This window comes from Lynx rufus, unplaced genomic scaffold, assembly GCF_022079265.1.
Source record: "Lynx rufus isolate CCGP_SWC_20201006 ecotype Redwood Valley unplaced genomic scaffold, mLynRuf1.p SCAF_3, whole genome shotgun sequence".
In the NCBI taxonomy this organism is placed as follows: domain Eukaryota; kingdom Metazoa; phylum Chordata; class Mammalia; order Carnivora; family Felidae; genus Lynx; species Lynx rufus.
The window spans coordinates 170,147,479-170,161,366 of NW_025814845.1; the positions used below are offsets into that span (position 1 = coordinate 170,147,479).

General features: G+C 41.5%; 2 protein-coding genes across 2 annotated transcripts in view; one reads left to right on the forward strand and one right to left on the reverse strand.

Annotated features, from left to right (window-relative positions):
* KCTD9 (potassium channel tetramerization domain containing 9) overlaps positions 1-11,229 on the reverse strand; it is a 37,466-nt gene extending 26,237 nt beyond the window's left edge. The window contains exon 1 of the mRNA XM_047090929.1: positions 11,153-11,229. Coding sequence (XP_046946885.1) covers positions 11,153-11,200 — 48 coding nt within the window. The 5' untranslated portion in view covers positions 11,201-11,229. The remainder of the gene's footprint in view (positions 1-11,152) is intronic.
* Positions 11,230-11,999: 770 nt separating this feature from the next.
* Positions 12,000-13,888, forward strand: part of CDCA2 (cell division cycle associated 2) — a 49,888-nt gene continuing 47,999 nt past the window's right edge. The window contains exons 1-3 of the mRNA XM_047091458.1: positions 12,000-12,065; positions 12,829-12,892; positions 12,985-13,158. Coding sequence (XP_046947414.1) covers positions 12,829-12,892; positions 12,985-13,158 — 238 coding nt within the window. The 5' untranslated portion in view covers positions 12,000-12,065. The remainder of the gene's footprint in view (positions 12,066-12,828; positions 12,893-12,984; positions 13,159-13,888) is intronic.

The window sequence follows — 13,888 nt, forward strand, 5'->3', positions numbered from 1 at the left end:
CATGAAGAATGAACAGCCAATCAACTTCCCACAGGATATTGGATAAAGGTGCCATGTGAAATAAGAAACAAGGCTGATCCTTTGTTTACCAGTGACTGGAGTTTAGTAGATGTTGAATTTTTAGTTAAATAAATAAAATGAATAGCAGGGCATAGAGGGAATTGTTGGCCAATATAAGAGTGTGCAATCTTTCATGACAGATTCCAACTGTTTTCTCTTGGATTGTAAGGATAAAAGGACAGAGAAGTATTGTTAGCTGGGGAATTCTAGGGAAGGGTTGTAGGCAAGCATAATTTATAGGGAAGAGGGTGGATTAAAAGATACACACAATCCAAGTGTCCTTAAACGGATGGGTGGATAAACAAAATGTGGTATATACATATAATGGAATACTACTCAGTGTTATTAGAAGGAATGAAATTCTCATACATGCTACAGCATAGATGAATCTTAAAACCCCTTATTAAGTAAAATAAGCCAGACACAAAAAAGGGCAAATATTATGTGATCCCAATTATGACATACTTATAGGCAAATTCATAGAGGCAGACAGTACAACAAAGATTAGCAGAGTGGAGGCTTGGTTTGGAAAGCTAGCTTAATGGCTAGTTTCTTTCTTTTCTAAGAAAATTTAAGTTTATTTTGAGAGAGAAAGGGGCGGGGGGCGGGTTGAAGGGGAGAGACAGAGGGAAAGAGACAGAATCCCAAGTAGGCTCCTCACTGTCAGTGCAGGACCTGACGTGGGGCTTGAACTCAGAAACCGTGAGATTATGACCTGAGCCAAAGTCTGATGCTTAACCGACTGAGCCACCCAAGCGCCCCAATGGGTAGTTTCTATTTGGTTTGATAAGGTTTTAGAAGTAGTGGTGAGGTTACACTGTGAATGTACTTAATGCCAATGAATTGTGTGCTTAAAAAATGGCTAAGATGGTAACTTTTGTCATGTATATGTTGCCATGTCTAAGGCCATACCACCCTGAACACGCCCGATCTCGTCATGTATATCTTGCCATGGGAAAAAAAAATGATGCAAAGCACTTGGCACGGTGTCCTGACACTCCAGACATGCCATAAATAATTGAAATCTGAATAAAATATGGCTCCTATATTTCCTGCCATTTTTCACCTCTGTAAGAGCCTGGAATTCTGTTAGTGCAGATACATGTTCCTGGGAGAAAAGTAAGAAAGAATACATAAAGCATTATGTAGTATACCTGCTCCTGCTAAGGGAGAGAGCGTGGAGAGAAAACAAAAGAATCAACAAAGGTAAAAACACAACAGAGTGACTGGAAGCAAATGCAAATCAACTTTTACAGTCTGGAAACTGACAGAGGAAGGTAAGAAAATCCTTTCCAACATCATCAGCACTCTTGTCATAGTTGCTATTATATTAATAATTTTCTAACTGATCTTTGCTTCTTATATATTTTTACATGGCTTTAGTTGGCCTGACGTTATCCTCTCCTTGCCAGAACATCAACTTTCTTCCCCAGCATTTTTCATTTCTCTCACTCAACCGGCCATATCATAAAATGGATGAAAATTTAATGTATCTGTGTTATGCTCCTGCATTTAAATATTAGAACATAACATCTTTTTAAAAGTTTAAGAGAGAGTGAGTGCATGCAAGGAGTGGGAGGGACAGAGAGAGAGAGAGAGAGAGACAGAGAGAGACAGAGACACACACAGAGACAGAGAGAGAGAGAGAGAGAGAGAGAATTGCAAGCGGGTTTCACGCCCAGCCTAGCACAGAGCCTGATGTGGGGCTCGATCCCACGACCTGAGTGGAAATCAAGAGTCAGAGGCTTAACCGACTGAGCCACCCAGGCGTCCCTAGAAAATAACATTTATATGACTTATTTTTCAAAAGTACATCAAATTAAATTATTTTCTATGTCCATATGATTGACTTGATTCTTTCCATAGGTCACTTGTTTCCTAATAAAAATAAAGGTCACCCGCCATGTTCTAAAGCCATGCTGTCCAATTTGGAAGCCACTAGCTAAAAGAAGCCATTTAGATTTTAAATGTATGAAAATTAATAAAAGATTAAAACTGAGTTCATCTGTTACACTAGCCGTATTTCACCGGCTCGGAAAGTTCTACTGGACAGTCCTGTTTCAAAGAGCAGAACAAAATGACAAACAAAGAAACATCTATTTTAACTGTTAGTCTTGACTAAGACCCAGCAGCTCACAGTTACAAAGCGATAATGTCCAACTCAAAACCTGTTTGCAGATCTATATGGGGGGTTGAGTAGTTGCCATCTTCTCTTTCTTCCCCACGGATGTCAAATTTACTTATAAGACAAAAACAAAACAAAACAACACCAAAAACCATCAACAACAAAAAACAAAACCAAAACCAAACAAAACCCTACACATACAACCTGGCAATTCTCAGGGCAATCAAAGCATAACAGATGTTTCTTTGTAGGTTGCAAAACTACTAAGGAACACATTCTAAGTAAAAATTGAGTTAAACTTCATTTTATTTTCACTTAAGTCAGCCCTAATAACACAGTATCAAATGCAATTTAACATCTCACCAAATATTTTCCAATCCAACTTTCTATCTAGGCTGTACAGGTTGAATGAGAAAGTTTTCATCTGTAAAAAATCGTTACTCATTCTGTGAATATGGATAAAATGTTAACCCCTGGCAATTCTGATGAGCAGCACTTGAGTACATCCCTGAGTACTTTCTTAGTCGTGACAGCCAGAAAACAACCACAGCTGGTTTAAAAAGAAGGCTCTAGTTAATTAAATGTTACTTTAACGGGTTTATAATAAGCCTGTGACAAGTATGTCTTGAATGTTAGATGAAATTTTCATTGCTTTCAGAGTGTGGAACTAGGACACATCTTTTTTGTATGAGTCAGTTATTTTTATTTAACTTTTTTCCAATGACATTCTTAAGTTGAAAAACAAAATACACAGTTAAAATGCAATTCTAAAGTGATAGTCGTAAAACTACTGAAAGTGTCTATCTTTGGGTAATAGCATGATGGCTGACTTATTTTCTAATGTGTTTTTCTTTCCCAGATTTGTTACAATGAATTTGTATGATTTATGCAATAAGTAGAAAAAAGGTGTAAGATCTCCATTGCTCTACGTTCTAATTTTACAAATAAAAATTATTCTAGCAGCTGACACTTTACATGAAATAACTAAAGGGCCATCAATTAGAGAAAATAGTAGTGAAATTATTGCGGAAAATCTTACAGTTCTGTAAATTTGAAAACTGCCAGTAAGTTGGGCCACCATACTTGTTTTTCATTTGAAGGGCATTTTTGGCATTTGTTTTTAACTAGATCACTTTAGCTTTACTCCCTCGAGCTTACTAACAAATAAGATTAGAATTATATTGCAAACATAATATTCAACATCTGTCTTTCTTATAAACCAACCATAATATCAGATTTAAAAAGATCTATACCAACATAAAAATGTGATAAATTTGGAAAAGATTTTAAGTTGGTAAGAAAGTTTCTAATAGACTGGCACACGTACCTTTCTTCATGTAACAACATGGTTGGGAAAAAGCAGCAATGGACATCTTATATGTCATGGATATGAACTCTGATTGTTTTATATTGAGCTTACTTTTGTCCTCAGAGGGGCCGAGGAGTTCTAAAATGATTGTACTAAGAATGGCTATTTACTTTATGCGTACTCCCCAGTGTGGGCCCCGAGGGTCCATATCACTGTGATTACCCACTTTAGTAAACTAGGCACTAAGAATGGAAACATTCTATGAAGTAAATTGAGAAGCACATGCAGTCAAGTTTATGACCACTATATTATACTGCTGAACTTAATCCTGTCTAAAGGACAAGTGAAAGCCATCTACCCATTGGGAAAGTAAATGTCATTCTGTACCTAGGAGGACATACCAATTTGGGGAGTTTTCATTTGCCTTTAAACGCCATTTTCAAATTGCAACCTATGTTTCTCAAATGCAAAAATTAAAACCTGCACATGTACTTAAAGTGTTTTTTCTTACATGCCATACTATTACCTAATACACCATCAATAAATATTTATTGAATTTATGCAGGCTCATTTACCCAACCAAACTACCGATCACAATTACTAAACACGGAATCCAATTTACTCTACCTACACTTTTAGTTGAAAACATTTAAAATTGATTTTCTCTTAAGTTTTTATTTAAATTCCAGTTAACATAGTTTAATATTAGTTTCAGGTGTACAATGTAGCGATTCAGCACTTTCATACAACACCTGGTGCTCATCTCAAGTGCACTCCTTAATCCCCATCATCTATTTAACTCACCACCACCCCCAACCTCCCTTCTGGTAACCATCACTTTTCTAAGAGTTAAGGGTCTGTTTTTGGGTTTGCCTCCCCCCCCCTTTATTCATTTGTTTTGTTTCTTAAATTCCACAGATTTTTGGCTTATTTTGTTGCTAAAAAAGATGACATAACTAACTCTAGGTCAAGAAGGCAAATGTTAAAATACTGCAATACTTCCGGAAAACAATTTGGCCTTTGGAATAATTAAACATTCACATACACTAGCACCAAATACAGTTGACCTTTGAACAATGCAGGGTTTAGGGGCACCAACTCCCTCTCCCGTGTACTCTAAAATCCACATAATGCTCTCGACTCTCCACTTTACTCATAGCCCACTGATGACTGGAAGCCTTACCAAGAACATAAAGTCAATTAATACATATTTTATACGTTATGTAATACACTGTACTGTTATAAGGAAGTGTGCTAGAGAAAAGAAAATGTTAAAAAGATCGTAAGGAAGGAGCGCCTGGGTGGCTCAGTTAAGTGTCTGACTTTTATATTTTTAAATGTTTATTTTTAATAGTTTATTTTTTAATTTTATTAAAAAAAATTTTTTAACGTTTATTTATTATTGAGAGACAGAGAGAAACAGAGCATGAGCAGGGGAGGGACAGAGAGAGGAGGAGACACAGAATTCAAAACAGGCTCCAGGCTCTGAGCTGTCAGCACAGAACCTGATGCAGGGCTCAAGCTCACAAACTGCGAGATCATGACCTAAGTCGAAGTCGGATGCTTAACCGACTGAGCCACCCAGGTGCCCCATAATTTCATTTTTTTAACTTACATCCAAATTAGATAGCATATAGTGCACAATATTTGTTTATTTTTGAGGGAGGGGGGAGGAGCAGAGAGAGAGGGAGACACAGAATCCAAAGCAGGCTCCAGGCACTGAGCTGTCAGTACAGAGCCTGATGCGGGGCTCAAACTCATGAACCACAAGACCATGATTTTACAGTTGTGAGATGGAGCCCCAAGTTGGACTTCACACTGGGTGTGGAGCCTACTTTAAGATTCTCTTTCTCTCTCTCCCTTCCTCTCTCTTTTTCCCTCTCTCTCTATCCTTCCCACCCGCCAACGTGTTCTCTCTCTCAAAAAATAAAGAAAAAATCGTAAGGAATATACATTCACAGTACTGTATTTTTAAAATTATTTTTAATGTTTATTTATTTATTTTTTAATGTTTATTTACTTTTGAGACAGAGACAGAGCATGAATGGGGGGAGGGTCAGAGAGAGAGGGAGACACAGAATCGGAAGCAGGCTCCAGGCTCTGAGCCGTCAGCACAGAGCCCGACGCGGGGCTTGAACTAGTGAACCACGAGATCATGACCTGAGCTGAAGTCGGACACTTAACCGACTGAGCCACCCAGGCTCAACATAAACATGATATGTAACATAAACATAAATATAAACATAAATAAATGTTTATTTTTGAAAGAGAGAGACAGAGAGAGAGCAGGGGAGGAGCAGAGAGAGAGGGAGACACAGAATCCAAGGCAGGCTCCAGGCTCTGAGCTGTCAGCACAGAGCCTGACACAGGATTCAAACTCACAAACCATTAGATCATGACCTGAGCCGAAGTTGGACCCTCAAATGACTGAACAACCCAGGCACCCCACATTCACAGTACTATATACGGTGTACTTATATATACATATGAGTGGACTTGTACAGTTCAAGTCCATGTAGTTCAAGGGTCAACTGTTATTACAACTTATATATATATCCACTAGAGCAGTGGTTCTCAAAAGTGCCATCCCTAGACTGGAAATATGTTATACATGCAAATTCCAGCCCCATCCCAGATCTACTGAATCTGAAGGTCTGGGAGTAAGGCCCAGCTATGTGGTTTCTCAGTTCATCCAGCTAATCCCAATGCATGCTAAAGTTTGCAAACCACTGCCCTAGAAAATGCTTGCATGTGTTCACTGGGATATACATACAGGAACATTCATCGTAGCACTGTCAATTTAATAGCAAAATGTAAAGAAATAAACAACCCAAAGGCCCAGTGACAGGAGAATGAATAAAATGTGATAGTTATTTGTATATAATGGACTATTACAAAGCAGTGAAAATAACTAAACTATAACTATGTGGAATGTTAAGGTTGTAATCTTAGAAATATCGTAAATCCAAAAAGATTACATATATCATTGTAGGATATGTGCCAAAATGACAAAACAAAATATAGTTTAGTTACCCAGACATACATGGCTCAACTATTAAAGAAACACAGCAGGGGCGCCTGAATGGCTCTGTCCGTTAAGTCAGGTCATGATCTTGCAGTTCGTGAGTTCGAGCCTGGCGTCAGGCTCTGGAGCCTGCTTCAGACTGTCTCCTTCTCTCTGCCCCTCCCCCACTCGCGCTCTGTCTCTGGGTCTCAAAAATGAATAAACATTAAAAAAAAATTTAAGAAATATGGCAAAGAGAAATACACACCCATGAAATTGGAGAAGCAAGGGGATACAACAGTGGACAAGTAATTAAGTTTTGGTAATATGCTTTTTCCTGGGTTGTGTGGGAGGTTTACCCTATTTATTATTTTCCTCTTACTTTTTATGCATTATCGATATTCTTTATGTGTATCAAGTACGTTTTTTAAATGTTTGAAATTGAAGAGCAAAGTTGTTACTAATGTTTAGATTTCATCTTTCTTCCGCTTAATATAATGGATTCAAATTTGGATACTCAACACCAACAACACATTTGTGACCTAATATCGAAGCCAGAAGGAAAACGATTACGTCCTGGGCCAGGACTGTAAACATCAGTACAGAAGATCTATTTCATATCCCACTATGTCTGCAGTGAACTGACATGGTTTCTCATAGAAGACGGTACTCAGGAAGTGTTGGCTGAATGAATGAATAAGGTATACAAAAGGTTTACAACTTGCACAGCCCCTTACTGAATATTCTGAAGTTTAAATAAGCAACTTATGTTCAAAATGTACAGAAATTTTGAACTGACACCAGGTTGCTCCAAAGCCATTCACTACATTCAGGTGTTTGGGCCCTCGTTTCGAATTCCTTATGCCAACTCTTTGCAGGGAATATTAAAAAGAGAAAAATGGAAATTCTGAGGCATATGGAGAAAGGAGGAAAGGGTTCAAGCACAACTGATTCTTTTGGAGCAATTGCAAAAAACCCTAAAATTTAAAGATCCCAATTTTTTAGAATCATGGCCTTCAAATGTTTTTGACTATGTACCCCATCAGTAAAACAGTTTTGGGCATGTGCTCAAACATTTATATGTTTATTTACTTATTTTATAAAGTTTATGCCACACGCAGAAAAAATATGATTTCCCAAATGAGGATTTTTTAATCAACATAGAGTATGGAATCGGCCAGGAAAAATCCCCTAGTTATCATTAAATTGAATGAAACCCTGCAAATATAAAATTGACTTTAAACAGTGAAAACAAACAAGGAAGGAAGAAGGAAAAAAAACATCTGAAATTGTCTTCGTATGTTGGGAAGTATTTTTAAACATCTTGCTAGTGGGGATGACCTCATCATTGGCTAATGTTTCCACGAACAATACACACTTAGGGAGTGGCTTATTGTTAATAGTAGTTATCATTTGGGACTTTAAAATAGTCTTTAAAATTCGGCACTTTTTGACTTCTCAGATCCAGAGATCCAGTTTTTGGTTTTTTTTTAATCTCGTAGTTTCTATTGGGAGATATCTGCTCTACCATTTTCTCATTGCTACTTGTGTCCACATTAACTAGTAGTCTTCAATCTGCTGCTTCTTTGAAGGAATCTTTTAAAGCCACTTGGCATTTTGGGGTGCCTGGGTGGCTCAGCTGGTTAAGCGACTGACTCTTGATTTTTGGCTCAGGTCCTGATCTCATAGTTCCTGAGATGGAGCCTTGCATGAGGCTCCGTGCCTTCAGCGCATAGCCTGCTGGGATTCTCTCCTCTCTCTGCCTCTTCCCTGCTCACACACTCTCACTCTCTTTCAAATAAACATGTATTTTTTTATATTAAAAAAAATTTTTTTTTTACATTTAACTTTGGGAATCAGAGAGAGAGTACCAGCAGCAGAGGGGCAGAAAGAGAGCGAGACACAGAATCCAAAGCAGGCTCCAGGCTCTGAGCTGTCAGCACAGAGCCTGATGAGGGGCTCGAACCCACGAACTGTGAGATCACGACCTGAGCTGAAGTCGGACGCTTAACCGACTGAGCCACCCAGGCGCCCCTCAAATAAGTAAACATTTAAAAACAAAAAGCCACTTGGCATTTTGGTGAAGGTTAATTTAGTTAAAACCTGGATAATATACATCTTAACCCAGCACATGTGTGCTTCAGTACATCACAATATGCCTAAGCGAACCAACCAGCGAAGGAAGTTTTCACATATGAACCCACTCTCCTCTCTCAGAAGACTTGAGACCACCTGATATTTGGTGGTTGAAAGCACGTGTGCTTTATAGATTGAAAAACCAACTTTTAATATGACTTTATATTTTTAAGTACAAATAGAAAGCATAGCATTTCTTCGTAAATACCGGCGGGTCCTCTTGCACACCCTCTGTGGTCCACTATCTCACTCTGGAAAGCACTTAGAGAATGCAATGTCCTCTCTACAACTACATCAAAGCATTCACCAGCTAACACTTCTGTTGATTCAGTATACAGAAAAGTCAGAGTAGCATATGACGTGTTTCCCCACAGTAACTCCCTGGCCTCTCCAACCCTGGGCTTTACGGCCCAGTCTGGCAACCACTGAACAAGCTTAAAGAAGGGAAACTTATTTGAAAAAACAGACTAGTCCTATGGCCAGGAAGCAAAACTAGAAGCTAGGTAAGTAAGGAGATAATGAAAGTGACACAGATATTCCAAATGCTGGGTGGGAAATCAAACTCTAACAGGGGTGCTCTGTTTCAGCATGTTTTTCGTGAACATCATGTCATGATCACGCCAATCCTGGCTAAATATAGTCGCTTGATTTACATCAACACGCCAGCTGTTACGTGTTATTCTGCTATCTTTTGTCAAATAAGAGGAATTATAGTATTTTTTTAATCAGCTGGGGGGGAGAGAGAGAGAGAGAAGGAAACATGGAGAGCTTTGGCATAGAATATGTTTTCCAATTAAGTAGTAAGGATTATGGTTTGATTTGTTTTTAATATTGAGTTTATACAAGTACTTTCTAGTTTGATCTTCCCAACATAAACATATTTATCTTTATTTAGTCGAGATGTGGTTTTTCTAACCTATTGAGATTCCCTATCAAAATATTTTTAAAATAAATACAATTTAAATCCAAAAATCTAACCTAGTCAAAACTAGATAGCTGCAAAAGACACGGCAAGACTAACACAGACGATCTTTGAAAAAACAAAATTCAGTGGTTTCAGAGGAGAGTTAGAGCATAGTTAAATATTTATGGCTGAGTTGAAACATCTTGTCTTTCAGGGAGGGGACAAAGCAGAGATGCTGGAAAAAAAGGCCCATCAGAGGTCTGTTTTTGAGAACATATTACAATTGTTTGGATATACTAACTCTTCCAGTAAGAAGTTTTAGATTATTAGCAGCTAACAGCAGACGAAACAGGTTTATAAAAAGTTAATGGTCAGAAATAACAGAACTCTTGTGAAATATATTTGCAAGTAACATTCATGAAAACTCCAGAACTTGAATATATGCCAGTTGTTTTCATGTGTTAAATCTCTAAAACCAGAATAACGCAAAATTATAGTCAACAAACTAGACTGTACTTCAGATTTTTAGCGCAGATTTATTTTAAAATTTCGGAGTAGTGGGAAAGCCATTTTTCATACCCGGGCACAAATACACTAGTTAAAAATTTACTGTTTCCAAAATATGCAGGAAACAAAGTACTGTATTCTGCCAAATAATACAATGAGGCCAATTTACCTTCGTCTTAGACTCTAAGGCATAGTTACTTCTAGATGTCACTTAGCCACATCATAAATGTCTGCCTTGAACGGTCAAATTTTCCAAAGAAGCCGAACAACTTTCATGGGTGGGGCAAGAGGCTTGAGAAGGAACAGGATTCATTTTGGCTTGCTCCAGCCTTGGAAAAAAATATTTAGTACCACACCCTCAACAAAGGCCTAACACAGCAACTTGTGATGTCAAATCAATCCATTTTGGTCTACTGTGACGGTCCTCTAAGGAACTAAAATAAGGCGAAATTAAAAAGTAAGTTCGGCGGCGGCGGGGCTTGGGGGCGCCTAAAAGAGAAAGGTAGGAACCATCAAGAAAATGTCCCTAATTTTCAATCTTCTCTTCGACCTAAAAGAATATCTTATTTATCCACCGATAAACCGTTTTTTTGGTTTTTTTGTTTTTTGTTCTTTCTACCTGATCAGGCTTCCGTGCCCGCCTTAGTTGTTAACCACCACTTTCTGGAGCAGACCATTACTCAGCACGAAGGTGGCCACGAGCACCTTCTATAGCCAGGGGTGGGGGGCAGCGGGGTCTTCGGGGAGGCGGCGGCAAGAGGAACATCAATAAGCACCCAGCGCTCAGGTGACAGCGGCCCTCCCCACGCCCTCCGAGTCCTCCTCTTTCCAGGACCCACACCTGGACGTGGGAACGCTAAAGCACAAGCCGACCTGCGCTGGTCCCCAGGACGGCCGGAAAGCCCAAGGGCAGGCTCCGGCTAGGAATCCCGCGGGTTGGGAGGAGGCCGCGGGGACCCTACGTTCACCTCCTGGACGCCCCCACCCCCGGCGCACGCCCACCTCCCAGCCCCTCTCCCCAACTTCAGCCCTGTGCCCTGCCAGCCCGCTCCGCGCTCCGCTGCCCTAGCCCCCCACAGCCGGCCCGCCTCCTCCCGACCCCCTTACCTTTCCGTTCTTGGGGCTGCCGTTAAGGAACAGGGTCACCCGCCTCATCGCGCTGCCCCCACTGGGTCCGGAGTGAGTCGCCACCCTCCCACCTGGCTCTCCTCCCACCTTCTTCTTCTCCCGCCCTACCCCTCCCTCCACCCACTCGGACTCGCCTCCCTTCGCCACCTTCCTTCTCTTACGGAGACACACTCGCAAGCACTCTCGGTCACACACCCCAGGGTTGGCCGGTCCTCCTTCCCACCCCGCCCCTGGGCGCCTCAGTCAGCCTGGGACCCTTCCCCCACCTTTCCCAGACTGACTCTAAGCTCCACCAATCGGGAGGCAGCGCCGGCCAGAACTCAACCAATCATCGCCCTTCATTGGGTGGGCTCATACTAACCCAGCCCAGGTGGAGGGAGGGAAGAGAGGTTGCAGTCTGGCAGACGGGAAGGGTTATCAGCCAATCAGCTGAACCTGAAGCCGAACGGCGGCTCAAAGCGTTACTGAGCAGGCGCAAACCCAACACCAGGTAGAGCTCATCTGCATAGGGAGGCGGGGTTTGAAGGAAAGAGGTGGAGCACTAGCAGGGACCCATCCAAGTAGCACCACCCCCCCTCAACTCGCTCAAACCACGGGCGAAACGGCTGGCGTCGGGACTGAGTGATTGGGTAAGGGCCGCCCGTCCTTCTGCCAGGATTGGTCCAACGATTCTTTTCGAAGTTTGCAGTATCCAATTGGAAAATGGGGGGCGGAGCCAGCACTAACCGAGGGGTTCCTCCGCGAGACGCTCACGCAATGTAGTCCCTGCGGATACAGGTTAGGCGCCGGTGTCTCTCGTCGATGCATCACCCGCGGCTAGTGGTGGCTTCTCTCCAGCTCACGAAGCCGCTCTTGGTCCTGGGACGGCGAGGAAGAGGCCTGGCAGATCGAGGTACGCGTGGACACGTGCGGGCAGCGGCGGCGTAGAGATTCGCGGAGTAACGCCAGTGCCGGGAGGCGGGGCCAGCGGTTTGAATCGGGCGGCGGGCGGCGGGTGCGGCCTGGCGGTGGAGAGGGTAGGGAGTGCGTACTTGGGCGTCGGAGTGCTGGCGCCCTGGACAAGTCGGCCCCCGGAGACCCGCTTTGTGGCCGGTAGTTGCCCTCTCGAGCGAACCGTCAACACCTGCAAGACACTCACCTGCGGTAGAGCGTTTCAAATAAACCCATTGGGAGAGCCGATCTGCGGGAGTGAGAGGTAGGGCAAGGAGCCTGGTGCAGCAGAGCTGTTTTTGGGGCGTGCTTTTCAGAAGCGTGTTGTACTTCTGCTCTGGAGATATTGGTCCTGTGTCCACTCCTGTGACCTGAGCCGGGTCACCCGTGTGCTTTCTAAAATTCAGATTTCCTGGAGCCCAGCCGGACCTACTTAATTAGAATTTCTGGGAATCTGCAAAGCTGTGTCTTTTAACAGGGTACCCAGATGTTGCAGATGTTTGCCAAGGTTGAAAAGCCATGGCTTCTAGTGTGGGATCTGTTGGTTTCCTCCCCAACAGCGGTTTCCTCCTTTGCTCTTTTTAAAAGCTCTCAAAATACGTTCTTGGCATCTAGTTTCATGCCTGTATAGGTTGCATTAAAATTCAGTCTTGAATGAGGATCTTGATTGAGTCACGTTAATATTGGGGATGGGGTTATTTTTCTCTTCTCTCCCTTTTTTTTAGATGGATACCAACTCAAAAGACAGCGAGCCTCTTGAAATCAACGAGTCTGCTATTCCTGGTGCTGGTATGTAGTGATCTGTTGCCTCCTTGTGAAACGTAAGGTTTAGGTATTTGTTTTCATCATATTTTGCCCTCACAATATGTTGTCTGTTTCAGAAAGTACCTCTTTAATTTTGGGAAATGGGAAGCTTGTAACTCCTCACAAGCATGAGCCTGAAGGGACTCCTAATGGTTGCACACCAGATACTTTTAAGTCACCCTTGGACTTTTCCACAGTAACAGTAGAGCAACTGGGAATTACACCTGAAAGCTTTGTAAAGAACTCTTCAGGTAAGAGAAGGTGTCATTCTATTGTAGTGCTTTTAAAGCTTAAAAATAACTTACATAAGTTAGTTTTGTTCCTCTTCTCTATGTCATTACTTTGACTCTGCAAATGTTCAGTTAGGAAGATTTCTGTGAATATGCACAGTGCATTTAGCATATTAGAATATCAGAGTCCCAGGGTGTCCAGCTTGATAATGTTCAGAAGTGTGCTCTGTGCTCAAACTGGAAAAGATGTCTGTGAACACTATGTGAACTGACACATGGGATATAGGAATACATAGACTAGAGTAATACATTTTATGCTCATGCATGGCAAAAATAAGAGAATGTCGAAGAGTAATTAAGAAAGATTGGGGAATGCCTCTTTCAAAAGCACAAACAGAAAATTGACTCGGGCTAATCTTGTAGGAGTAGAAATGAAATTCACCAGTGGAGTCTGATTTTGCTGGAGATGAAATACATACGGAAATGGGATTAGATTGGAAAACGGCGTTTAGAAATGGAAGGTAGCAGAAGACTGGAAAGTCACAGGGCACTAAGCTAGGTAATACGTGATTTAGACAAGATCACGGTAACATACCTTTCTGTATTCCTTTCTTAACATTATTCATAGGCCTTAACAACAACAACAACAACAAAACTAGATTTATTTTGTCCTCTTCAGTATGTGGCCAGAATTCAGAGTAGTGTGTACAAGGTAGATAGGTGTCTCCGAGAAATAAATCATCTTGAAGAA